This window comes from Mauremys mutica, chromosome 10 (genome assembly GCF_020497125.1).
Source record: "Mauremys mutica isolate MM-2020 ecotype Southern chromosome 10, ASM2049712v1, whole genome shotgun sequence".
NCBI classification, from domain to species: domain Eukaryota; kingdom Metazoa; phylum Chordata; order Testudines; family Geoemydidae; genus Mauremys; species Mauremys mutica.
In genome coordinates this window covers 13207080-13235024 of record NC_059081.1, presented here as the reverse complement: position 1 = coordinate 13235024, position 27945 = coordinate 13207080, and the positions used below count along the sequence as shown (strand labels likewise).

Genomic DNA, 27945 nt, shown 5'->3' with positions numbered 1-27945 from the left:
CATAAAATCTTTCATAAAAGGCCATGCTGAATACATCATGATAGCTAACTGAAGTTTGACTATTGTCAAAATCAGGAGCCTTAATGTCCTGTTAAGAGGAGGAGAAAAATCAGAACACATCAACAGATTGATATATTTTTGGTCATGCAATTTTTTTATTTCTCTTAAACACGTTACCTACAGTGGTTGGCATCTCATACAGCTAATAATGATAGCAACATAATTATCACTACTGACACTGCAAATAAATTCACTTTTTATAAGCATGTAAACTTATTTATAAAATAACACTTCCAAAGATGACACAGCTGTTGTTGAAACACATGGTAGATGGTTAGCTAAATAAATGAAAGCAGAATTAAAAATAAAATAAATGAACAGCCTAAATACATGTTTTAATCTCTCTGGATTTCTTTGGACTAGATGGTTTTTGCTAATGTGTGATTTTTAAATTTATAAAATATTGTTTCAAGCCTTTATAAAACAGACATTTCTGTGACTAAATATATATTTATTCATCTCTGGTGCCTTAGTAAAATAAAATGCATAGTGTACATACTGTGACTGTTTATAGAAAAATAAAACTGCATATTTTTGAAGCTATATATTTTCACCACCACAGGAATGGTGAACTGAATTCTGTATCTCTCATCGCTTTCTGATATAAAATTTATAATTTTAACTTCCTTAGGTTATACTGGTTAAGCTCTTGTATATACCAACAGGGATGTGTCAAGACTGTTAGGTAAGGCACCATCACCACACTACTGCAGTAGTGTCAGATATGCTACTATTTGGGTTTTAACAGGATGCTCTCTGTACTTTCTTCTGGGGAACGCCTAAGTCCCATGGTTCTGATGAACGCTCATCTACTGGGCCCCTGGCTGCCTAGTAAGGCAGTGACCCTTCAGCCCAAATCTGGGAACATGTCAATATATAGTGTGGAATGGCCTGATTACTGTTAAAAATGACAAACGTTTCAGGCTTGTGAACATCATCTACTACACTGTCATATACATTCATGCCATCTGCATCAACTGCTGGTGGCACAATATAAGACTGTTTGCCCTCAGTGTATAAGCCTGTTACTACCTCAGCCTCAAACACACAAATTAGATGGTCCATTTCACACTTTTCCTTGGTATCCTCCATTAGGTTTCTGGGGTTCCTGATAAAGTAGATGCCAGCTCCATATTTTTGTTCTGGAAATAAAAACAAAATATGAAAATGGTAGACTCCAAAGAATGAGTTTTATTAGGATTTGCAGTGTTGTAGCCATGTCACTCTCAAGATATTTGAGACGAGATGGGTGAGGCAATATCTTTCATTGGACCAACTTCTGTTTGTGAAAGACAAGCCTTCCAGCCACACACAGCTCGTCTTCAGTTTGTCTCTTTCACCAGCAGAAGTTGGTCCAATAAAAGATACTACCTCACCCACTTTATCTCTCTCTTACTAGAGTGACATTTTTTTCTCATGGCTCCAGCCCTAAATATTAGAGATGCCTCTTGATTCTGGATTGCATTTCCTATTACCTTTCACAATGCTCCATGTTGGTAAAAAAAATTGAAGAAAAACATCTGCTGATACTTTTCTCTGTTCTAAATGCCGATGTCCATATTCTGCCCTCAGATACCTGCATACAATTTCCACTGACTTCAGGGAAAAAGGGTTACTAAAGTGTTCCATAACTGTTCTTCTAGTTGTGATGCACTTGTCCATTCTATTCTTGGAGTGTGCATGTCCTGTGCACTATTATCAGAAACTTTTTCCCTCCGTAGTACCCGTTACAGCAGCTTGAGCTCCATCTGCCACTACATATCCTTATGACCAGTAATAAAGAGCCGAGCCACCCCAACCCCTCTCGGTTAACTTCATTCCAGAAACTCCAGTGCAGAGGGGTAGGAGGGTGAGTCATGGAATTGACATGAGCAACACTTCTCTAAGAACAACAGTTATGGAACAGGTTAGAAACTGTTTTTTCTTCTTCAAGTGATTGCACATGTGCATTCCACCTGGCTCTGGCTCACAGGGCTCAGGCTGCGGAACTATAAAATTGCAGTGTAGACATACGGGCTTGGCTTGGGGCCAGGTTCTGAGACCCTCAAGATATGCTGGAATGAAGCGTGTATCAGCAAGACTCCAGATTGTCTGGACAAGATAGAGAATCATTTCCACTTCATCAAGTAAACAGAGCTAGTAGATGGCTTCCTACTATTTAAGAGCACATCCTGAACCTCTTTTGAACAAGACTCCTCCCAACGATCTATCCATGAGATGTCTAAGCTGTTAAATGAAATGCCTGCAAGTCTGGGTGGAGTAGGTGACCATGGGCTCGAGAAATCACATTTGGGTCCAATAGAAGCAATATCAGAGCTTTTACCAAAAGGGAGAGAAGTGTGGAGAACCAGTGCTCCTGAGGCCAACCTGGGATTACAAATATGATTTGAGCATGTTCCTGTCTGATTTTTAGCAGAACTCTGTGAAGAAATGGGATTGGTGGGAAAGCATACTGGAGTTTGCCTGGCCAGGAAAGTCCATTATGGAACTCTGACTGTGACCCTGAAGGAAGCAAAAGTGCTAGCACTTCCTGTTGGTTCTTGTTGCAAAAAGGTCTACCTGGGGAGTCCCCTACAGCCGGAAAACGCACCTGGCCACATTCGGACATAGAGACCATCTGGGGTAATGCAAACAATCTGCTTATGTTGCATGCAAGCTTATTCTGCACCCTTGGAAGGTAAGAGGCTGTGAGGTTGATCAAATTGGCAATACAAAAATCCCAGAGGAGAACTGCCTTGTGGCAGAGCTGGAATGAGAAGGCCCCTCCCTGCCTGTTGAGGCAGGACATTGCCATTGTGCTATCTGTTAGAATACGCGCAGGCTTTTTACCTGTGATATGGAATAAGAAACTCTGACATGATAGACAGCTCTCAACCCCCTGACATTTGTGTGTAAAGACAAGTCCTTTGTGGACCATAATCCCTGCATCTGAAGGGAACCTAGATGAGCCCCCCAACCCAGAGCAGACACATCTGTCACTAACATCAGCAAAGGCTGAGGCAGAACAAAGGAACATCTACACATACGTTTACAGGATTTGTCCCCCAGTCCAGAGAAGCTAAAACCTGAAAGAGTAAACTAACCACAAGCCTTATAGGGTGACAGCTCAGAGATAATAGAGTCCAGCCAAGTCTGTAGTTCCCTGAGGTGCAATCTGGCATGTCAGACTGAATATGTGCAAGAGGCTGCGTGCCCCAGAACCCTCATGCAATTCCATGCTGTCATAGTTGGGTAAGCCTTGACATCTAAAACAACTGATTAAGTTGTCTGCAGTCTTGACCGTGGAAGGAAAGCTCTGGCCTGAGTCAAGTCCAGGAGTGCCCCAATGAATTCGAACCTCTGAAAAGGGGAGAGGCTCGACATCTCCGTGTTGACTGACAGTCCCGGAGCTTTGAAAGTTGATTGGATAAGAGAGATGCTGGATAGTACCTGAACTCTGGATTGGCCTCTCACTAGTCAATCATCCAAGTAGGGATACACTTGCACACCCAATATCCTCAGAAACACAGCTACCACTGCCTTGCATTTTGTAAAAACTCTGGAAGCTGTGGACAGACCAAAGGGTAGCACTGAACTAGAAGTGAGAATGGTTCACCCGGTACCTTAAATACTTCCTGGGGCCCTGGATAGATCACCATATGGAAGTACGCCTCCTTTAAATCAAAGGCAGCATACCAGTCTCTGGGTGCCGAGGAGGGAATAATGGAAGCAAGTAAGACCATAGAACACTTTTATCTTTTTCTGTTGAGTTTATGCAGGCCTAAAATTGGTCTAGACCTCCCTTTGCTTTCAGGATAAGGAAATAGAGGGAACAAAACCTCTCTATGACACTGAGGAACTTCTTCTATGGCTCCCAACCAAAGCAGAGATTGCACATCCTAGAAAAGGAGCTCCTCGTGAGCGTAGTCCCTGAAGAAGGATATAGGGAAGGGTTGGAAGAAGGGGTAGAAATAAACTGAAGGGTGTATTCCACTTCCACAGAGCGTAAGACCCATTGGTCTGAAATGACTGAGGACCAAGCACCCAGAAAGTGGGATAGATGGTTTGCAAACATGGGGAAAGGAGAGGCTGGAATTTTGGAGACTGGTATGGTGTCCTCCATCAACCCATCAAAACGTTTGTTTAATGCCCCCAGGGTGCCTAGATGAACTAGGCGCCGTTGCAGTAGAAAGGGGTGGTCTGCATCTGTAACCCCTATTATTTTTCTTGTTGATGTGCAAGAATAGCATATAAACAGGTCTGATGTAGACAAAAATGCTTTCTTTTCAAGGCAGGTTTACGTATGCCCCGCAACTTTAGAGTTGCCTTGGAATCTTTTAAACCATTAAGTTTGTCATCTGTCTACCCTGAAAATAGAGATGACCCTTCAAATGGCAGGACCTGAACTATCTGCTGGGCTTCCTGGGAAGTCCCAAAGACTGCAGCAATGAGCACATGCAGCCAAGTCCAAACCAGCTTGGAGTGATGTTCTAGCCACCAGCTTTCCTTCGTCTACCAGTGAAACTTGTTTTGCATCCTCTGGTAACTTGTTCTTAAACTTTAATATTGAGGCCCAGATATTAAAGTCATAACACTCTAACAAAGCCTGTTGGACAGTGATTCTAAATTGTAGCCCAGCTGTAGAATACATTTTCCTACCAAAATGAGTCAAGTTTTTTGGTTTAGGGCTGTCGTTCTCAATCTGTGGGTCAGGCCTTCAAATGGGGTCACCAGAGCTGGCTTAGACTTTCTATGGCCCAGGGCTGAAGCCCACGCCTCACTGCCCAATGCCAAAGCCTGAGGGCTTCAGCTCTGCGTGGGGGACTCAGGTTATAGCCCCCCTGCCTGGGGCTGAAGCCCTTGGACTTCAGCTTTGCCCCCCACCACCTGGAGCGGTGGGGCTTGGGGTCCCTTCCCCAGGGCAGTGGGGTTTGAGCAGGCTCAGGCTTCTGTCCCCTCCTCCTGGGGTTGTGTAGTAATTTTTGTTGTCAGAAGGGGGTTGCGGTGCAATGATAGCAATCGGATATGAGAGATTCACTCGGGCACTTTAAACAACTGGAGTGTGGGTCACTCACAGGCATCTTTAGTTGGGAATTGGTCCTGCTTTGAGCAGGGGGTTGGACTAGATGACCTCCTGAGGTCCCTTCCAACCCAGATATTCTATGATTCTATGATCTGCTTGGAACAAGAAAAACAAGGCTTGAACCCCCTTGACTGAGGCATTCCTTGGTGCCGAAGAAAGAACTTGAAGCAGGGGAACTGAAAAATAACATTTAAACAAAAAACTTAATCACTAACCATCTACCCAAAAGAAAGGCATATGGAGAGAACTTGCTAAGGCAAGACCAAGAGATCCAGCAACCATCATAGGCGGTAAGAAGGAACTGAGGGGGATTAGGGACATCTTTGCTCTTTAGACCTGCTTGAAAGGGTGCACAGAGGCAGAGGACGCTTCAGCCACTCCATGGAGGACTGCTGACAGGAAAAGTTTCCAAAAAACATGTGCTGGGCACACACATACCAAGAGTGGAATGGACATGTACAGTCACTTGAAGAAGAAACTGTGGATGTTGGTATCCAAGTGAAGAATTTCTCCCATAATATTTAACTATGATTCCAGTGTATAGTGTGACAAGCAACAGTTTGTTATAGTAGACAAACTTGAGAATGTTCTGTATCTAAACACATTCTTTCCCAATCTTATTTTGCTTTGAGATAAAATTAGGCTTAAATGTTGTCCTATTTTGTCATTTATTATTTTGAGGTCAAAAGCATGTTAGGTATTTCCCAGAAACATGGAAAGGCATGGCTCCTGCTTTCTGAAGATCTTACAATCTAAGACCTGATTCTGCAATTGATAGCGCACAGGAAGATGGCTGCATACTATCACTTGTAGGACTGGGGCCTAAATTCTTATTCTTTTCATCTGTAAAAATTTCTAGAACAGAAGCTATGTGGATTGTTATGTGAGCTACAATAATAAACACCTTTAGGAAGAAAGTAAAAGAAACACCACCAAAGTCCTGCACTGTGCTTTGTGACAAATCCACTGTGATAGACCCAGGCCAGTTGGGTACAGCAGAATAGCAGAAGGCAGATATACTGGCCACTGGATTAACAGTTTTCTGTTCCCTGACTGACCAGAGCAGGGTCTGCTCCAGGCTAATGAGAACACCTGACTCTAATTAAGCTGTAAAGAGTCAGGCTCCAGGCTAATGAGAACACCTGACTCTAATTAAGCTGTAAAGAGTCAGGTGAGGCCATTCAGTTAATGTGACCACCTGACTCTAATTAAGGCCCTGCTGATTCTATAAAAAGGGCTCACTCCAGTCAGGCAGGGGAGAGGAAGTGTGGCTGAAGGGCTGGTTACTGAAGACACCCTAAAACATTGTTAAAGGAGCCCTAAGGTAAGGGTGAAGAAGGGGAGAAGCAGGAGAGCTGTGGGGAAGTGGCCCAGGGAAATGTAGCAACTCTGTCAGTGAAAGGTTGGCTGCCAACAACTGCTACCATTAGGGTCCCTGGGCTGGAACCCGGAGTAGAGGGTGGGCCTGGGTTCCCCCCAACCCACCACTACAGGAACATCTCCTGGAAGGGGACGTCAGGTCCCTGTCAGGACAGGAGGCTGAAGAGAAACTGTAGGAGTTCTCTCACCAACCTCCTTGCAGACCTATGATGAAAAGGGCTCAGTAGACTGTAACCCTGGCCCTAGAGAGAGAAGGGCTACGTGGAGGGTCACAGTGAGCCACTGAGGCTAGCATAAACTGCCTAGAAGTGCAGGACCCACAGGAGCAAGGTCAGAGCTCTGCCACACCACCTTCTACATCACTTGACTGAAAGGCACAGTCTGTCTATTTAGACTGTAAACTCCTTAGTCCAGAGACACTATCTTCTACAGCACATTTTGTAAAGCATCAAGCTTATTGCAGAGGCTTCTTAAATGATATTCCAAGAACATTGGATGGATCTTGAATGTATGAAAAATTGCTTAATATCAGATTTGTTCACTTTTCAAGTGAAAAGATGCTGGATCTGATTCTCCACTATGTTAAGCAGTCTTCTACCACTGTAACACCATCAACTTCAGTAGATTTACACTAGTGTAAAACCAATTTAATGGAATAGAGAATCAGATATGGCTTTTTTTTTCCTAACTGTCAGTGCCACACTCAAGCTGGGATCTGAAAGCTGGGTTCTTTCTAACTCATACATCATCACCAGTAATAAAGATTCTGCAGTTAGATCTGTGATAACAATTCTGTTGATGATGCACAATCCAGAATGGAAACCAGCTCATTCTCCCAGTGCTGCCGGGCTCTGCTGTACGAACAGGAGTGAAAAGTGTAAAGTAAAATCTTATTATTCTGAAGGTAAGCGGATATGACTGAACACATATAAAAAATAGATCTCTTGAGTAAGAAGGTGCCATTTTTCTGACCTAAGCTGAACTTTAATAATCAACTACTGTTTGTTTTGCTTAAAGAAGCAAAATATTCCTATCACCAAGTGCACATTCCAAGTGAAAACGCTAAACATTCAAATATCCAGTCCAGTGGTTCTCAACCTATTTACCACTGTGGACCACATATGCAGCTCTCTCTGTGTTATGTGGTCCACATCCATACAATATACATACTACCTGTATGGCCCTGAGGATATCACATGGGCCGCAGCTGTGTACTGATTGGGCTGCAAGCGGCCTGCAGGTTGAGAACTGCTGGTCCAGTCCATACTGTTCTGTATGAAGCAATACTAGCAAACTGACACCTGGGTAGTAGAATGGCTACATTATTGTTTGGAGCAGAATTATATAAACACTATTAATGGCATGTTTCTGCAATCTTTCAACAGCATTGTAAAAAAGAAAAGCAGTAAACTACCTGGTGGAGGGGAGTATGTTCTCTGAAATCCAGCTCTGCATACCAAGCTACAGAACTGAGCAGGAACACGCTGGTACAATCTATGGCATATCTGCTTTCCAATAGTTTTTCCTTCTACACATTTTTTAATCCGTTGGAAGGCAGCTGATAAAACAGGATTATGTATTTTTTCTATCTGTAATATAAACAACAATACTGTAGTATAAACAGATAGTTATAGATCCATACCATTGAAAGCACATGCTGTCACTCGTATAATTTATGGTCTTCAATCTAACAAGCATTTTTTTTCCATTTTGAGCTAATCAGTAGTACAGTGTGCATATATCTAAAGTGTGCAATTATATCTAAAGAGTGTGCATATATCTAAAGAGGAGAAAAAGTACCATGACCCCAGTGCTTCTCATTGAAGTCAATAGGAGCACCACTGTGCCCTGTTCCAGTGATTTCTAGTGGGCGAGTTGTGTGGTACAGATGTAAGTAACAACCATAAATGTTAATGAGAGTTGCTTATGTGGTTAGGACCTGATCCAGCCAGGGGCTGAGAGAATACTGTGAGGGTCCTGAGTTCAGTGAGAGTTAAAGTTACTCAATTTCTCACAAGATAAAGTCCACACTGAGAAAAGTCTTTGGACTGAATTGTGCCTTTCAGGCACAGTTCTGCATCACTGAGGATGTAGGAGGCATTGTGCCTCAGGTAAGCACCAAACTTTGGGGGAGCATGGCCACTGCAATACCTTTGAAAAGGGTGTACAGGAACATATGAGATACCATTTTGGATGGACCAGTGGTCCAGCCAAACCAGGATCCTGACTATGACAAGAGCCCATACCAGATGCCTCAGGGTAAGGTGTAAGAACCGCAGTTATGGAATAGCCTGTCCATAGAAGAAGTTTCTTTCTGACCCACTCAGTTAGAGATTAGCATATGCCCTGAAGCATGCAGGTTTATGTCCCATCGTTTCTTTTTTTTTGTTTAAGTAATCTTCTCTATTGGAACAGTGAATGATTTCATATCCATAGAACTGTACAATCCTGTTTTGAACCCCCTGAGCTCTTGTGGCAATTAATTCCACAGGCCAACTGTACAATGTGTAAAATAGCATTTCCTTTTATCAGATTTATATTAGCTGCCTTGCAATTTAATCCAAATATCCATTGTTCTTGTATTATGAGATGGTAAACAGAAGTCTCCGATTTACCTTCTGTACACCATTCATTATTCTGTATATCTTTATCATGTGTCCTCTGTATTAGCTCCCCTCTAAATGAAATTGTCCCTGTTGCGTCAATCTCTCTTCCAATAAGACAGAGATGTCAATGCACTTGACTAAGGTCATACAGTGAGTCAGTGATAGAACTAGAAACAGAATCTAAAAATCCTGGCTTCTAGTTACCTGCTATATCCATTAGATAATGCTCCCTCCTCCCCACAGAGGACACATCTACTACAGAGACTTATATTTCTCTGTGTATATGCTGTACATCTTCAGGTTCCCTTCATGCATTAAAGTAGAGCCTGGAATCTACTACTGACTATATCAGGAGCGGAATCAGCTCTTTGATCCCTGAGAATTTGCTATAACTGAGGACTTGAGGCTGCAAAATATAAAATAAACATAGTGCCTTCTGAAATAGTAAACGAGGATTTAACTGCATCTTTTTGAGTGATCAGCTGTAATGTTTTTTAAACAGTCATCTTAACTGAGCAATAAATCTAGATTTCATTCACAATTTCACTAAAGTTCATTCAAGTATTATAAGGAGCCAACTGATTTTGATCTAATTCTTTTTTTAAAAGGTATCCTTCTTAATTCCATCCAGGTTCTTGTAAATGTCTGATGCCTTAAGATTCCTTCAGATTTCATTTTACCAAGGACACTCTCTTTACCTTGAGAACACGAAGCCCAGCTTTTTCAAATTGTTTTTCTCGGTCCTTGAATTCCTGGCAGTATGATTCTACTGGAGAGATCTGGTAAAGCATTTTGGTACCCCTTGTCTTGTCTCGGAGTCTTTCTGGAGGATAATCAGTTTCCAGATGGCCTGGATACAAGTAGCAGGATATATAATAATAATTTAAGACTTTCAGCTTGTTAAACTCACTCTCAATGCAACAAAGTCAGTGGAGGAAGAAGTTAATAGTTTATTTTGGTTGCTTAGGTAAGAAAGAAGAGTGTTACATATTCTCTGAAGCAAGCCATTTGGGTCATCTGCATCAAGGCTCCTCCTTTACAGAGACCTTTGATAAGGGCAGTGATGACTTAGGAGTTCTGCTGAGTGAGGTTGGGATACACTGTATTCTTTTGTGCTATAAGGGTCAACTGGTTATTGCCAGTGAGTCGTGAGTTTACTGCTAAATTAGTTTTAATTTTAAGATTTGTTTTAAAAAATATCAAGGACACTTAGGGCTTGATCCAGAGCTCACTGAAGTCAGTGAAAAAGCTTCTACTGAGTTCAATGAACTTTGGCTATGGACACTACAGCACCTCTTTACACTCTTGTACATTTAAATAAGATAATTATCTGTCCAGATCTAGAAATTCTTTAACTGATTCAACTTTGCTAAGGATGTTACAGCTTACATTTAAATTTGCTGATTTAACAAGCATAATATATTCAAGTTCTATTAAAGGAACCAAATGAAAAGTCATAAACAGAAGAGACACAGGATGTATCATCTCCATTATACGTCTCTGCATTTGTGTATCTATCTTTTATACAGGGGAACCCATCTTAAATGACCAGGAAAAACGGTTGTCTAATAGGGTTGGCTTTTAACTAGAGGCCAAATAAAACTGACCTGGAAAAAGGGGATATTTCAAGGACGGGAAGTTGCCCATTGAGGTGGTATTTGGTACGGGTTTCAAATTCATTCTTACTGTAACTCCACTAAAATCAATTAATTGACTTCAGTAATTTCTACACTGAAGTCAAAGGGCCTGATTCACTCCCACCAGAGCAACTCTATCTCTAGGAAGCTGATAGCACTAGGTCTGCTGCCAGGAGGGGAGTGGCAGCAAGCAACATACAAAGTATGCAGGAGCAGTTCAACAAGGGTATGCACTGATTCAATACGTCTCCCAGGGAGCCTCAGCTGGCTAGGCATTTAGGCTGCCTTTCCTAGTGGAACGCCCAGCGTGAGGACTGGCAGCAGTCATGTCCTCCTCCAACAGCAACAACCCAGTGGGATAAACTGCAACCCACTGGAATCTTGCCCAGTAAATCAACTGAAGTCAACAAACTAACACATGGTCTTTCAAGGCTTTGCATAGTGCCTATTACCATAGTATCTAAGCACACAGACTAATCTGACTCTACTGTATATTCATCATACATACAAAATGAAATACAAGCTCATCTAAATATTGGTAACACACATACATATTCTCTCCTTGATATTTGTTTTTATTCACTTAACCATACTGACCCTGTGACAACAGCAGTTCCTCTTGTTTGGCTCTATTATTCTCTTGCACATCACATAGTAAATTTTCGATCATGAACGCAGCATCAATTACAGCACCAAGAGGACCTTGAATCTCTAATCTTGCCTTTCCACCAACCACTTCTTCTGATATGGATACACCGAAATGCTGCAGACGAGACAGTTCTGCATGATCTTTTTTGCTAAGGTTAAAAATGTGATTGTTTTCTATAACGATAAGGTGACTTTCCTGGATTTGCATTATGTTTTTGATCCATATTTTTGCTGCTTCCAGTGTTTCACCACGGTTTCCAATAAGTTCAATGGCTGGTCCAGTTTTTTTATTCTCTGTTTCAGCTTGTCTGTCAGAGCGTGACCCTGAAAGAAATACTGTTTATACAAGTGCAATTGGTAGACTGAAAAGTTCACAAGTGCTGTCACAAATTTCTGTATGCAGCCTAAGACTTTGCAGCACAAGGAAAGCTTACTGCCCCTATGGTAATTCAGAATGGGGATATTATGACAGACACGAAGGGGTAGATTTTTAAAGATATAAATGACAGTTGGGCATGTAACTCCCATTAAATTTCAATGTTGCCTTTGAAAATATCCCTGTAAAGGCCTAATTCCACGCCTATTAAAGTCAATGGCAAATTGCTCATTGATTTAAGTGGGACCAGGATTTGGCCCTAGTAATAATTAATAAATACAGTTTCATCCCAGGTGTATAACATCATTACATTTTGTAGTCAAATTAAATGGTAGTTCCTTTTCTGTGAGCCATTTAGAAACTTGTTCTTAATTTTCATGTTCTTCCATATTCCTCTAACGTGTGGTTTAAGCAGAAGCTGCTATTTCAGGAGACACTGGAGATGATGAAATTAAATATTTACACAGACTGAAAACATAAATCTTGCTTTTAAGTCTCTAGTTAGGGCTGTTTTTGTGTTAAGAGACTACATTGTAGTTCTACAGGGAAGTGAAGGCGAGGATACCGTCCTACTCACAAAGGAGCCTTTTAAAATCCCTTCTGGAATTTGGCTCTGAATAAATGAAGTACTTTTTGCATTTTAACTACATCTGTGTTCTCTCTGGATTTTTTTTTTTAAGTAGGGTGTAAATCAGTGCTAAAATCAATGTGTTTTACTCATACTCACTTTGCATTGGCTAGCTAGAATACTTTTCAAATGACAACAGTCTCAGCTTATAATAAAGAGTCCATTGATGGAAATGGTAATAGGCTGGAGTGCTGCCTGCAATCATTTGAACATAGGAGGCACAACGCAAATACAACTTGCCTGCCTACAAGGAGGGAAGGAACGCCAACCCATGATGCCATCCTCATGTGCCTTGAACTGAAATTTTACCCTTTGGCACCAGGACCCAATCACATGAAGTACTTTGTGACACCAACTCCCACTGATTGCAGTTGGTACTGATGGTGCTCAACATCTCACACGACCAGGCCAAAAGCTGAACAAAACTGTACTGGAAACTCTAAAGTGGTAACTAAAGACATGGCACTGCCTATTGCAGGTATAGGCTTTACTGTTAATTAAACATATACAATAAACTCTGGAACTTTATAGTAACTAAAATGCACTCAGCCTTCCTGTGAAGCATCAAGCTACCCAAACACTGCCAGGGGCAGCAAGGACCTGAGTCTGATATGACAAATCTTATGTTCTACAGGATGGTGCTGATCATGTTCTATATCTGTTTGCATGAGCTGGAATGAAGGTGCCAAAGCAGAGTAGCTAGAACTTTCTGTCAACAATTAACCATACCCATTGGCTCCTTGAAATGGAAGGAATTGGGATGAAGATGATTGATTAGAGAGAATAATTGATAACTATCAAAGCTCAGCTTCCTCCAGTTTGTATTCACATTTAAGAAATCCTGCATCTAGCAACTAGCAAACACAAAGATCAGTACTCAGCCCTAACTCCTGATAACATCAATGTCAATGACATGGGTTCTTCAAGGAGCAAAAGACTGCAAAGCATCTGAAGAACTGAATAGTTAACTCAACAGTTACATTTTTGTTTACATGAATGAGAATCCGATAAGTCAAAAGGAGTCTAATTAAATATCATAATACTAAAACTAATTTTGCAAAACACAATTTTAGAAGCGGTAACACATGTTCCCCACTATACCAAAACCAGTATTGTCGTCTTCACCTCTTTATCACCCAGTCTGACAAACAATGAAACAAGAGTCAAAAATTAAACACAGAGCTCTTGTATGATGGTTTCTCCCAGATAACAGATATTTAGTAGGAGAGTATAATTTTCAGAACCTTACTCATCCTTTGTGCTCCTTACTTACCCAAATCACCACTTCTGTTGCATTCCACATATTCTCCCAGTTTGCTTTTCGCTGAATCAAACTTGGTTCGGAAAGCCTTGACAAAGAAAGATTTACAATCAGTTTACAACCAGCTATGTGTCAAACCAGTAACAAATGAACAGAGGCTCTCTCCAGATTTCTGTTAGGAAAGCAATTTTAGTCAGTCTCCTGTCACACAGGGCCTGATGCTGGTCTCCTGTGCCAAACCTGGTTCCAGGGCTTTGTACAGGGACATGGATGGCATGCATGGGTAGCATTCTCCCCCGTTTCATCTGGAGGTAATATGTGGGGAACCCATGCAGCCAGGCTGTTGTTATAGTTTATGGGCCAGAGCAGAAGCAATTTCTTCTACTTACAGTTTTATGCTGATGGATCCATGCTGTGCATTGTGATGCACTGACTATCCCCATATCTAAGTCACAAAGCTCCTCTCCATAGTCTCATGTGGAAAGCCACTGAGGAGCACTGCTCTGTGCAGTGGGTTTGGGCTTCCTGCAGATTGACATCCCTGAGCAGTTAAAATACACTATTCATGTTGTTTTTTAGCCTTCAAGGCCTGTGGCAAAGACAGGACAGCCTTTGGCACATCAGTGAAATAACTGGCAGTGTGAGCATGTGGTCCAAGGAAACACAGAGACAAATTATAACCAAACGTAATTTGTCAGAGTTCTGACATATAGAAAAAATGGTAAAAAATCATCTTCAAATACCATGAGAAGTACATTGCAAATTAATACTACATTAGAAAATAAGATTTTAAATGACTTATACTGACAACAAAAATGAAGAAACTACACTAGATCTAAAGCATAGATGAGCAAAAGTCATCTTGAACTTGAAAATTTTTATTGTAAATACTTCTAAAACTGAGGGGCAACATCAGAGTTTACATGCAAGGTGGTATAAGTTACATGTCAATGAGTGGGTATAATTCGGGTTATTTGGCTCCAGGAGTCAAAATTGATGTAATCTACACATCAGTGGCATGGAAGAATAACAAGAAGGACCAAGGGGTTAGGATTGGCTACCCCTTTTTCCAGATCTTCAGCATGTAAATTATGTTCGGACTCCCTTTTACCCAGTTACTGATACCACATTACACTTCACATCTGAATTTGGTCCCGAGTATGATTCAATTGTCCATGATAGCCTTTCAGAGCAGAAGCAAGAGCATAATATAACCTTTTTGCCAGCCCACACTCTACTGTACCATATATTACTTTTGCTACAGTATACAGGCTCACTCCTCACCTACTGAAATCAGTGGGAGTTTTGGGTTCAACGAGAACAGCATCAATTTATAATTATATTTTTATAGTTATGTATATAGATACCTAAAACAGCCATGTATAAATCATCTGGGTAAAATTCTCTGCTGGCATAAACTAGGACAGTTCCACTGAAATCACCACCAGACAATTTGGCCTCAGGTGTCTACAGCCTGGTCTACCATAGAAGGCAAAGTCCTTTGTAAAAATACATTGCTACAGGAGATGATTTGACAGAATTTGCTAAACGCATTTCCTGTGGCATAACTTCAGTAGAAGTACTTTAGGAAGTCCCCTGTAAGTTGGAAGCAACACCTTCACTGTAAACTGTATGCCCCAAGAACTTCAGGAGGTCTAGGTGACAGCCATGCCATTGGGGCTACAGATAGGAAGGCAACCAAGTAAGCTCCCCAGGTGACTGGTGGATTTCCAATCAGAGTTTGTCTGAAGTTCCTGCCAACAGAACCAGCAGAGACACCCCATCTGCACATTTTCCCTTCCGCAGAGCCATCCAGCAGGGAGAAAGCGGGCAACTGGGCAAAAGAGGGAAAGCACTCTGCAATGCTAGACTAGAATTTATATTCCCTGAGGATTTATTTCTTACATAGGCTGATTCCCGTCCCCTGCCAGGATGCCATTTATTGTCTCTTTCAGGGAAAAATGTCAATCAAACTCCCAGTCCAACCTTGCCAGGTTTGATCTTCCCCCGAGTTTATTCACAAGACACACCAGAGGCTTGCTATCTATTGTTTGAAATGTTACATATAGTTTGGTACGTAAAGTACTTTAGCTTGTAGAAATTCAAGGAAATTTTCTTCATGGTTATTGTGGGTTCTTCTACTTACAGTTAATGCTAAATACCTTACCTTGTAGACAAAACTGTTATTTGGATGGATCACAAAATACACATCTAACTTCCTCCCAGGATGTTCCTTTGCAAAGTTTAAAACTTCGTCAATCATAATAGCTGCCACTTCATCGTTTGGCAAATGTAATACTCCAGATCCAATTACTGGGAAAGAAATTGAAGGAAATGGATGCTCCTGAATCTTAAGCAAACATCTTGACATTGCAGTTTTTAATACCTGCAGAAAAAAAGGAGAGTTTTAGACTTTATTTTACTTTTTGACATGAAAAAGAGGAGTGAAAATCCTCTCTAACAGAACATCACCTTGCGTGAATCACTGCTGCTTTGTGATGACCATACTACATGGAGCACAGACTTGCAGGCCAGATTGTATCCTTTTGTCAATATGAATTTCTCACAAGATGGAGGAAGTTTTTGAGACTCAAACAGAAATTCCTGCTGAAGAGATGAGCCTGCTTTTTTCAGAATTGCTTTTGAAATGTTTCCTCTTGACAGATCATTCATGACCACAGAATTAACAATAACTGCAGTCTGGAAGAAAAGAACACAACCTCTCACTATATTTCACTTCAGGTAAATGCATATTCTACCTGCACTGCAGTCAGATCCCCACTTCAAATGTACCTGTGCAGCTGGTGGAGCTTTTTCTTATAAAAACTCCACCCATCCAGAAACTTCACCTTTCAAGGGACATCTACACTAAATGCTTCTTTCAATGTTGTGTAGAATACATAACAGCGCTGCCCCCACCACACATTAAATAACAGTGTAGCCAGTGAGGTAAGGCTTAGGCAGGTAAAGACACAGTTGAAGAGTGTGCTTATGTGTACAAGTACATCCCCTACACTCATTCTACTCACCCACGCTGTGCCTCACCATCTACACTGATTTTTTTTTTTAGCATTGTAGTGTCACTGCCTCCCTGCCGCTGGAGCCTTTTCCCAGTGCAAGGAAAGACTCCAGCCATCAGGCAGGGGAGATGGGGAAGGAAGCAGCAGAGAACGGGTCCACTAGCTCCCCACTGTTGGAGCCCTTCCCATCTGCATGGAAAGGCTCTGTCAGGGGGCCATTCCTAGAGCCTTTCCACTGCAGCGAAAGGCTCCGGCAGCAAGGAACTGCTGAAATTTTCCCCGTCTCCCTCTGCCAGAGCCTTTCACTGACATGAGTACCTACACACTGCAGCAAGCGGAGGATGCAGCAGGCTTTTCACTGTGGCATGTAGCCTACACAACACCGCCAGTGGTGTGTATTGTAGATGTAGCCTTAAAGTAGTAAGCACTGCTGGCTACGCAAATAGTCCTCACAATCTTGTATACTCAGGAGGAATTGCAAAATTATGGCTGCCTTCTGTGCAGGAGCACAATGAGAGGATGGAAATCCCTAAGCTTTCTCCTTCTGCCCATCACATACTCCCTAGGGCTGCTGTAATTTGGAACTAAATTTGTGAAATGCAAAATTTTTGCTTATGGTATTTTGACCGCAGGAATAATGAGTCTAACCTTAGCTTGATTGTTTAAGAATAACTAAAAATATAAGGCTTTGGGCTACACCCATTCAATTGCTCAGAAGAAATATAACTTTCTATAGTCAGCTGATAGAATTTCTCCGCCGTCAACCAGAGGTCTCAATTGGTGCCCTTTATTTCCACATCTATAAAAACAAACTTCTTAAGGAGTCAAGATGTTTCTTTAACAAACAAGGTATGGAAAATTCTGTGCAATACGGTCTGTTTCAAACAAATGCTATCAGGTGATGCAGCTTCCGATATAATCACCCTTTCTGGTTTGCCCACAACTAGGATTGCTATGTTTTTTACCATGCTATAATAAATTAAATAGGTCTGTTTAAATCAAATACCAGTTAAAGATGATGTGTACACTGGTTTTAGAAAATATCTTCAGCTGTTGTAGTATATACTAAATGCACCAGAGTAGTGAGACTGAGGGCTGGTCTACACTAATGCTATAAGTCAATCTAAATTACACTAGTTCAGTTACTCAAGTTATGTAACTGAAATCAACTTAACTTATGTCACTTACAGTGGTGTCTACACCCATTATGTCAATGGGAGATGCTTCACCAGACATGCCTAATCAACACTGCTGCATCAATCGCAGCAATGCCGATTTAGCCAGTAGTGTAGACATTTTCAGAGGAGCATTCGTCCCATTCCAGAAAAAAAAAAAAAAAAAAAAAGGCAGGACATGATAGGATCTAGGAGAGTAAACTTCTTGGGAATATATTAAAAAATGTTATTAAAATATTACATTAAAAAAAAGTAAATGTTAACGTAAAATCAGGACAGTCAATAACTTTATTCTAGCTGGTGTTGTCTTCTATCCTCTCGTAGCAGGGCTCACTCACAAAGAAAACTTTTCAAATTCAATAGCTATATTATAAGACGACACCTGGGTATATATTGTATTGGTCCACTGATTCTAATGTTGGGTGGCTAAAGACAAGAGGGCAAGATGCATATTTACTTGAACAATACAACATGCCCTCTAATCTCTTAGGATCCAATCCTGCAAGGTAAGTAAGGATGCAACTCCACACTCAGTATTTCACAAGATCAGGGTCCCCAGGGTCCACTGTGAAGACTTACGTGCTGATCTTCAATTTGTCCTCTTATGATATGTAGGTGAAGACCATTGATTGTGACGGAATCTGGAAGCTGGTTTGCTGAAGCTGGCACAGTCTCCTGAAGTGAGTTGATGTCACTCCTCCCCAGCAACTTTTCACAGGCCCTTTTCATTGCTGCAACTGTGGGCTCATCAACATTCACCAAGTGGATTTCTTTGACCCAGCCAAATAATGGAGCTAGCTCAACAAAATTCTTTATAGTCTGTACAATCACATGAGCACATAAATCTAGTGGGAAGCCAAAAATTCCTGAGCTCACTGCAGGGATAGCCACAGACTTTATATTATTCTCTGGAGCATTAACATACTGCAGGACATTTATAATGGCTACCTCAAGCGTTCGACAACATCTCTCACTTTCATATGCAGACCATCTTGGACCTACTGCGTGGATAATTTTCTTACAAGAAAGCCTGCCTCCACCTGTTACCGCTATCTGGCCAGTGGTGAGTGTTCCATGGCGCTCAATATAACGTTTACTCTCTTGTTTAATTTCTGGCCCACCAGCTTTCGCCAGGGCAAGAGCAAGGCCTCCAATATGGTGCAGATGTTCATTGGCTGCATTCACCAAAGCATCAGCATTATGTCTTGTCATATCATCCATCCAAACAGATATCTCAATTCCTTCCTTCAGGGTTTTCCTGTATACTTCAAGGGGACATCTTATACTCTTAAGAAGAGATATACAACCAAACTTCTTCTCAATGAGGTCACGTAGACAGCTCTCTCGTCTTGTGAGGATTTCATAAACATCTTTAGTGATGGGAATTGTTAAGCTTTCGTCCTCTGTATCCATGCTGGACACTAGATAAAACAATTAAGAGAAATGCAGTGATCCAATGTCAAACATTTTTAATGCACAGCATATTTTAAAACTTTCAATCATTATTTTTTAAATTGACTTGGAATGTTAAGGGAAAATTACTTACTGATCATTTCTTTTGTCATAGTCTTCACTTCTCCCATTCTACCTCAGAGACACAGTAAGGACATACAGTTTTTGGCTCCCTTTACCAATAAAGCAAGGAAGCAAAGGCCTTATATAAGCCCCAGTCTGGCCCTATTCTTGATCATTCACTTGTCAACTGCCATAACTTTAACTCTCCTCCTACCCCAGCCAGGCCAATTCTTTGTGTCCTGAATCAATGTGCAGCCTGTATGGACTCTGTCCTATGGACCAGGTTACATTTACACCCTCACCTTTGTTCTAATCAAGTGCCTTTCCCTGACTTCCCAGAAGGAACTCTTCTTCCTTCATCTGTCCATGTGGACTTCCCTGTCTGGGTGGTCCCATCATCCCATTCCTCTTCCAGGCCTTCTCACCTTTCTTCCAATCCTTTATGCACCACCATTAATGTCAATTTCAGGTGCATGGGGAGTCCATTTTGATTTTGAGGAACAGAAGAGGCTCCGCATCAACATTCTGGAGCTGCCAGATATCCACCTCATCCTACAAACCTGTGAACACTTGGTTTTCCAGTCCTATGTTCTCACCCAATAAGCTCACTCTTTAGTTCTGCAGCTCTTCACAGGCCCTCTCTTTGAACCCACAGAAGGCTCATTCTCCCTGCAAGTCTGAACTTTAAGCAGCACTGTAGAAAAAGAAAATGGGCCACCATCTTGTTTCACATAAATCGCCAAACAGCTGTCAGATCAAATTTTTTTTATCATAACCTCCCAGATAGAACTAGCAATGAAGAGCTGCAAAGGTCTTTATACCATTACCAATCCCCGGAGATATATACTCTTCTGTGTTGGTAGATTTCTATAGAACTACATACAGTAGGTATCTCATTAACTTGTTTGTGTAAGTTCTTACAATTTGCATGAGTTTACCACACTTTTCAGCTGAGTTACAGTACCTATTTCTCTGCACAGTTAGAGTCTAAAAATAGACTGTTCTGCATCTCATTGTTAGAAAGTTGCACTGAATTTAAACGGCTTTCATCAAAACATCTTTTCTTTAGCACACCTGTATTGTACTTTTAAAGGTGTGAGGAAACCACATAAAACTAACGAAACATAAAATTGACATCCTTGTCCAAGTCGTACATTTTGGTTTGCTTTCAACTAAACCATTTGCATGCTTTAAAGTTCACTTGTTTTAGTGGTAGTGAAATTTCAGTTCAAAGAAGAAGGGTATAAATTCTAATCTGCTCCATAATGTGAAAAGAAAGAAGTTTACCTAAATAGTAATCCTCCTCAGGGGTTTCTGGATTGTACGTCTGTGAAATAATACAAAAAGCGGAAAAATTTAACATATTATATTACACACACATATAAATATACTCTAGTGAGCATGTGCAAACTAAGATTTTTCAAAGGTTTATAATTTAGCCAAATGTGGACAGATTTTCACAAGGATGGCAAAAGGATAGAAGGCCACTTTCCTGCCAAATTTCAATTCCCTGCTCCAAAGCCTGGGAGAGCTACAGCTTTTCAAAGAAAAGGTCACTTGAATTTTCTTAACATTACAACAATAATCTTCTTAACATTCAATACACTAAAAGGCAACGTATTTTTCCCTAGCCTTATTCTTGGCAATGGCTCAACATTTTGACTGACAAGACAGAAAGACAGAAACAAAGAAATTGCACTGGGGTGAATTTGGCCCTGCAAGATTCATCCCAGTACATTCCCTAGCCATGCTGGTTGTTTTTCCCACGTGGGGCATGTTTCAGTTTGGGGGTAGATAACAGCTTCCTGAACTGGATAACGTAACCAAGAGAAAGTTAATTTGGTGTTCTGATCATTTCTTTATGTTTTCTCCCTGCCTCGCCTCAGGAGATGGTAAGGAGCCTCCAAAGGCCATTTTCCAATATATCAGGAGTGCAGAGCACTTCTGTGAGATGGAGGGAAGCTTTCAGGGTGGGGTGGGGATGGGGCAGTAGGGAAGGAGAGGAGAGGTACTCCTCACTCCTTTCTCCCTAATGACCACATAGCTGCATCAGGAGCTGTGCTAACCAGAAAACCCTGCTTGGGCCTGGCTTGAAACTTCTTCAATGATTTGAGCAGGGAAATCTCTGTGGGAATGGGTGGGGGATTATTCCTTGGAAAGAGCCAAAACAGTGGAGCCCAAATCCAAACGAAGGGGCTTCCGCACAACTCTGGACCTGAGCGTGTGTGGGGAGGGATATGAGGCAAAGTTTACAGCTCTCTCCCTGCCTGTATGTACAGGCCACTTTTGGCTGACAAATCTCCTCCCTTCTGCAGGCACCTGGTTTATTTCCCTGACTGTCAAGCCAGGTTACACACTAAGACAGCACCACCTATTGGCTACAATTCTGCTTGTTTCTTTCAGTCTAAAGCAGTAATCCCTCCAATATCCTTCTTCCCTTAAATACCCTGACTCTGGCACTTTGCGCCCCACCCCCGAATACTTCTTTGACTCTCCTTTCTTCCTGGTCACTTACCAGCATCTTCATCATGTTCCCCATCTTCAAGCCCCTTCTCCTCCCCACCCCCACTGAGCCCTCTCCTCCCCTCCAGCTCCAGCTCCCACCGATCTAACTGCCTTTCCTCAACAGACTTTTCCTAACTCCCCTGGAACCCTCCAGGTGGGTTGCCATGGTGCTCCCAGATGACTGTCAACAGGAGTCTCAGCCTGCAGGCTCAGCATCTTATTTTGCACATTAACCCTCAATCCCTCTGCAAGGTGGTAAATACTATCCTAGGAGGGAGGGGATATTACCCCTGTTCTGCAGCTAGGACAACACAGACTGGACAGATTCAAACCAAAATTTTCAAACCCAGGAGCCTCAGCAGGCTCCCAGATACCATGGAACTGGGCACAGTATAAGAAGATGGATAGATAAGGATTATAAATTGCTTGGTTAACCAGAGGGACTCGTGGGTGCTCAGTACCTCTGGTAATCTAGCCATTTGTGTTGGTACCTCCCTTTAGGCACTCAGTTTTGAAAATGTTGGCCTCAGTCATTTGTCTAAGAGTAAAGAGAGAGTTAGTAGCTGATTTTGACTCAAGAGTTTCTGCCTCTCAGACTTGTGCCCAGACTCAGGGGTGACATATGTTGGGGGGGAGGGGGGACAGGGTCACGCCTCCCCCATTTCTGCCAAGGTTTAAATTTTTATTTATTTTTTTTGCAGGGAGTGGGTTCAAAATACACCCCCCCCACACACACACACACTTTCAACAGTTATGCGTTGCCTCTGCCCGGACCACTAAATACATTGCTTCTGTGTATGACATACATGTTATAGTAGAGATCTGTAAGCAATCAAGGAACCAACTGAGATAAACGCTATAGAACTCTTTGCATTCATGTCCAGGTGAGATTTTAGTACTTCTGCTACATGAAGAGTTCAGCAAGTCAAAGGCCATCATGTGCAGCTTTCAAAACTCCTTATCCTACAAAGCATATTCAGCAGGGAATCAGCGCCACAGGACAGTAAGGTGTTAAATTAGCACACCCATTACGAATATCTGTGCTAGTTAAAAGTCTGAGGCTTGATCCTTATCTTCTTATCACGTCCTTGTTTCTCCTGACAATTTATATAGTAACATAAAGCTGGGTTTAACCAGCTGCTGTCATCACAATGACATTGCCCATTTGGAGTCTTAGGACTCAGTGGCTGCCTGTTGTAATGCAGTGAGTAACACAGTCTGTGTGGGGGAGGAGGAAGGACAGGTGATATGTTGCCCTCTACTAGCTAGGATGCTACCAGCAGTTTCACAGGTTCTCATTTAACTCAAGTGCTAGAGGGCTGTGTTTTTGGAGCTGAAGTCTATCTTTAGCAATATCAATAACTTACGCCAACTGTTCGTTTTCGGAAGACCAAATGTCTTCATCTAGATGAGCCACAATTTGGAGGGGTTCTGATCCAAATCCAGATGTTACTCCAGGCCCTAATTTCTTTCTTTAGAAAAAAACCCATTATTTATTTAAGAAGTTTTAACAAGTTTACTAAGTCTTGCCATGTAAACATCAGCAACAAAGCAACCATTACAACAGTTAGCTTTTGTTTAAAGAGACATACAGCAATATATAAACATCAAATCTTTCTATTTAACAGGGTGTTACCATATTACACAGTGAGCATCATTGCAATACTTCTGTCATTCCTAATTATTTTATTAAATTGAATTAAATTTCTATATGCACATATTTAACAGACCAGGTATGTCTATCAAATGCTAATATTAAAACAAAATGGATAGGTGGGCTGAGTTTTTTTGCAAGTGAACGTACTTTGTCTGAGTACTGAATAAAAGGTGACCAAACATCTAAATATCTATCTATCTATCCATCCATCCTCTGTGTATTTTGTTGGGTACATAATGGGTGTGTTAATTTTTCCATAAAAACAACCTCCCATATTTTTGAACCATTCCTCAATGGTTGGGATATTTTATTTTTTTCCAGTGAGGGGCTACTAATAGCCAAGCAGCTACTAGTAGATGAGAGATTAATTCTTCATTTTACTTTTGTGTGACCATTTCCACTAGGAAACCCCAGGAGGATTACCAAAGGATCATTTGGTAATAAGTATCCAATAATTTGTGATATTTGATTGTGAACTGCAGCCCAATACTCTCTAATGACTGGACATGTCCACCATATATGCATAAAATCTCCTCTTTCACCACAATTTCTCCATTATTCATCCCTATTCAGTCTATACAGACGCTCCCTGACTTATACAAACCTGCACTTACGGAAAAAGTTCCGTAAGTTGCGTAAGCCTTTTTTTTTTTTTTTGGGCGTAGTTGTCGGTTATACGTCTCCGACTTACGCAAAATTCGACTTACGCAAGGCGTTCCAGAACGGAACGCTTGCGTGAGTTGGGGAGCATCTGTATGCGTATTTTTAACCTGACTGGTGTGAGGTAACATTGTAACACTGAGGATGCTAGTTCTCTTTTCCAGATCAAACCCCATTCTTCCGGGGTAACTTGTCTATCCAGAGCCTTTTCTCAGAGTGCTTCATATGGACAATTTTCTGTTAGGAAAGCTGTCTGCAAAGATTGATATAATTAGTTATTTTTTTTGTTTCCTAATTGACCAGAGGTCATCACTTCCATTAAAGTTAGCTTTCTGTATAAAACACATTTTCTAGAAAGATGAGAAACATAGTACCTGACTTGAAAATATTGGTACCAGGGAAAAGCGGACCAATTAAAATTAGTTTTGATCTCTAAATAAAGTTAGAAAAGTTTCTTTACTGAATAGTTATTCCTTATCCTTATTCCTTATCATCTGTGCAAAAGGCTCCATAGCCAGTGCAAAAAGTAAAGGAGACAATGGACATCCCTGACTAATCCCTTAGCATAATTCAAAAAGGGAGAGTTAACCCCATTAACCGGCACCACTGCTTTTGGGCTGGTGTAAAGAGCAGTTATGCATTTAAGGAATTGGTGGCCAAAGTCCATATGTGCATACCTCAAGGCTTTTTCAATGGGATTTGTCATCAACTTATTCAGCTTCCCGCTAATATTAATTAATTGTTGATATGTTTTTTTCTGAACCTGTATTTTTATGAATATCTTGTAACCTTTTTAGTTTCTGTTCTAGGTCTGTTTTTTCTTGAGCTCTTTCATTCTTCAGTTGAGAGACTCTGGGCTGGTCTACACTAAGGGGAAAAATCGATATAAGATACGCAACTTCAGCTACGTGAATAACGTAGCTGAAGTCGAAGTATCTTATATCGATAACTTACCCGTCCTCACGGCGCGGGATCGATCTCCGGGGCTCTCCATATCGACGCCGCCACCGCCGTTCGCGGCGGTGGAGTTCCGGAATCGATATAAGCGCGTTCGGGGATCGATATATCGCGTCTAGATGAGACGCGATATATCGATCCCTGAAAAATCGATCGCTACCCGCCGATACGGCGGGTAGTGTAGACGTAGCCTCTGCTAATCAATCAACCCCTAAATACTGCTTTAACTGCCTCTGGGAGTCCGTATCATTTAATTGGAAATGTTGAACAATCCCATCTTTGCCCTTTTGGAAATGCAAAGCATGCAGGGGGGTGACATGGACAGAACTAATATAGAGTCAAAATTCTGCTAAATGGAAACTTCTGCAATTTGGTCTCTAAAGCTGCATTAAGGCTATGTTATTCTGTCCCCCTGCTGGTCTTCTCCAGGCCCTAATTTCTGTACTAGACAAAATCAAAACCCCAACTCCAAATGCTTCTAAATCTTGGGAAACTTTATTTCTAAAGGCAAAACAAAATGCTGTAGCTCATTAACAACAAAAGCACAATCAGCTACCATCACGGATGTAAGGCACAATGCCAAATCTCCTCTCATTTAAACCAGTTGTGTATCACTGGAGTTGTGTATTAGTGGCGTGACTCCTGATTTTCACAGGTGTAAGAAGAGAATCAGCTCCTCAGATCATGGAGATCATCAAAAAATGCCTCAGGGCCAAGTTCATAGAAGCCCTTGAGGTGACAATAAATACAGGCAGTGTTGCTGATGTGCTGGCACACCAGGAGCAGTTATACAACCGTACATAGCAGCATAGGCGCATTTACACAGTGAGATATATGCAGTCATATTTCCCAAATGATTTCAAGGATGCTCAGGAAAATGCATCTGCAAACATTTCAGTAAATGCATGTACACACATCCAAGGTCCTGATCCCACAATGAGTTCTTCATGAGCAGAACCCTGCACCACTGACTTCATTGGGGATCCACACAAGTGCAAAAGTCTGCCTCCACAAAGTTCACTGCAGAATCTGGGCCCAAAACTAAGGTTGTCCACTCTCCAGGATTGGCCTGGAGGCTCCAAGAATCACAGAATACCAGGGTTGGAAGAGGAGGTCACCTAGTCCAATCCCCTGCTCAAAGCAGGGATAATCCCCAGATAGATTTTTGCCCCAGCTCCCTAAATGGCCCCCTCAAGGATTGAACTCACCACCCTAGGTTTAGCTGGCCAATGCTCAAAGCACTGAGCTCTCTCTCCTGCATAAAGATTATGTCATGTGAAGAGACCTCCAGGAATACATCCAACCAAAATTGGCAACTCTAGCCCAAACATGTAAAATATACCAACACAAAAATATCAGGAACGTCACACTTTAAAAGCTCAGATGCATTTGTGATATATTATCTTAAAATAGCAAAACAATTCAATGCAAAACAATACTTGAATGCAATGTTATGGGTGAGAATTTAAATAGATACAGTTCAGGAAAGTGTCATGTGGTTCCCAGGTCAACCATAATTCAGCCTTAACAACTAAGCCAGACAACATGAAAATCATGCCAACTGTTCACGCCGCAAGGGAGCACCACCTACTGGCTGTAAGAACCCCACCCGGGGCAGCAGTCTCTCTCACTTCAGTGCAATGGAGTCACTCTGATTTACATGGCGCGTTATCGAGATCAAAATCTGGCGCCACCAACCCAGACCTATGTGTGATTCAGCGCCTGGGGCCAAACTCTGCTCCCTCCCGTGTAGTCAGGACTACACCGGATTTGGCTCTCTCTGCACCCCCAAGGCTTTGCTAGCAGGGGTTAGTTTGCTGCCCGGAAGGAAGCACCGTCCGGGCGCTAACAATGCACCTACCCGAGCCCAGCCCCGGGGCGAACTCCGCTGCCCCCCGCCTCAGCAGCGGCCAGAGGGGCCCCACTCCCACCCTAACCCGACTCCGCCACGTGTCCCGCTTGGCGGGGTGGCCCCGGTACCTGGCAGGCGGGCGGGAGCGGCGCGGGCGGCGGGGCTGAGCGCGGGGCGGCGGGACGCGGGGCGGGGAGTTTCTGTTGTTTGCAACCGACGCTCCGGACGCCGGGAATCGAAAGCGAAAGTTGGCAGCCGCCCGCGGCAGGCCCCGCGCGCTATGGCCGCCCTCCCAGCCCCGCTCCTGGTGCGGGTCTCCCCCGCGCCCCGGCCCCGGCCCCGGCCCGGCGACAGGCTGCAGCTCAAGCTCAAGCTGGAGACCTACTTCCAGTCCGGCAAGCGCTCCGGGGGAGGCGAGTGCGAGGTGGAGCCGGGCCCCGAGCCGGACACCTACCTGGTGCGCTTCCGCTCGGAGAAAGGTGAGGGGGTGGGGGGCCCGGCCCGGCCCCGGGTGCTGGCTGGCGCCTCGCTGAGGGGAGGCCATGGCCCCCTCCACTCTGGCTTCTCGGGGGGGCGGGGGTGCCAGCCGTGTGACCGGGGGGAGAGGGGGTCGCCGCCATATGGCTCAACAGCATGTCAGTGCATGCCAGCCCCAGAGGGGGCTGTAGGGTGTGTGCCAGCCATGCCCTGTGTGTGTGTGTGTGTGCGCGCTGGCTGTGCCCCAGGAGTGTGGGGGGTGTAGCCCGGGAGTGCCAGCTGTGCCCTGGGGGGAGGGGGCTCGCAGGATGTGCCAGCTGTACCCTGTGTGTGTGTGTGTGCTGGCTGTGCCCCAGGAGTGTGGGGGGTGTAGCCCGGGAGTGCCAGCTGTGCCCTGGGGGGAGGGGGCTCGCAGGATGTGCCAGCTGTACCCTGTGTGTGTGTGTGTGTGTGTGCTGGCTGTGCCCCA

The 27945-nt window shown here is 42.7% G+C and overlaps 1 protein-coding gene across 8 annotated transcripts; it reads right to left on the bottom strand.

Moving 5' to 3' along the window:
• Positions 1 to 133: 133 nt before the first annotated feature.
• On the bottom strand, positions 134 to 27562 carry PARP9 (poly(ADP-ribose) polymerase family member 9). Of its 8 annotated transcripts, XM_045032359.1 has the most exons (12): positions 27128 to 27167; positions 23241 to 23345; positions 20656 to 20695; positions 19965 to 20062; positions 18433 to 19274; positions 16131 to 16358; positions 15826 to 16044; positions 13671 to 13746; positions 11343 to 11729; positions 9807 to 9958; positions 7917 to 8091; positions 134 to 1202 (listed from the first exon to the last, which is right to left on the bottom strand). In XM_045032359.1, the coding sequence occupies exons 5-12, from the start codon at positions 19264 to 19266 to the stop codon at positions 889 to 891; spliced, it is 2385 nt and encodes a 794-aa protein (XP_044888294.1). In that variant the 5' UTR covers positions 19267 to 19274; positions 19965 to 20062; positions 20656 to 20695; positions 23241 to 23345; positions 27128 to 27167; the 3' UTR covers positions 134 to 888. The 8 variants fall into 8 exon arrangements, with proteins under 8 accessions (XP_044888294.1, XP_044888293.1, XP_044888289.1 ...); XM_045032358.1 differs by lacking the exon at positions 19965 to 20062 and having other exon boundaries at positions 27128 to 27166; XM_045032354.1 differs by lacking the exons at positions 19965 to 20062; positions 23241 to 23345; positions 27128 to 27167 and adding an exon at positions 27454 to 27562.
• Between the last annotated feature and the right edge of the window lie 383 nt (positions 27563 to 27945).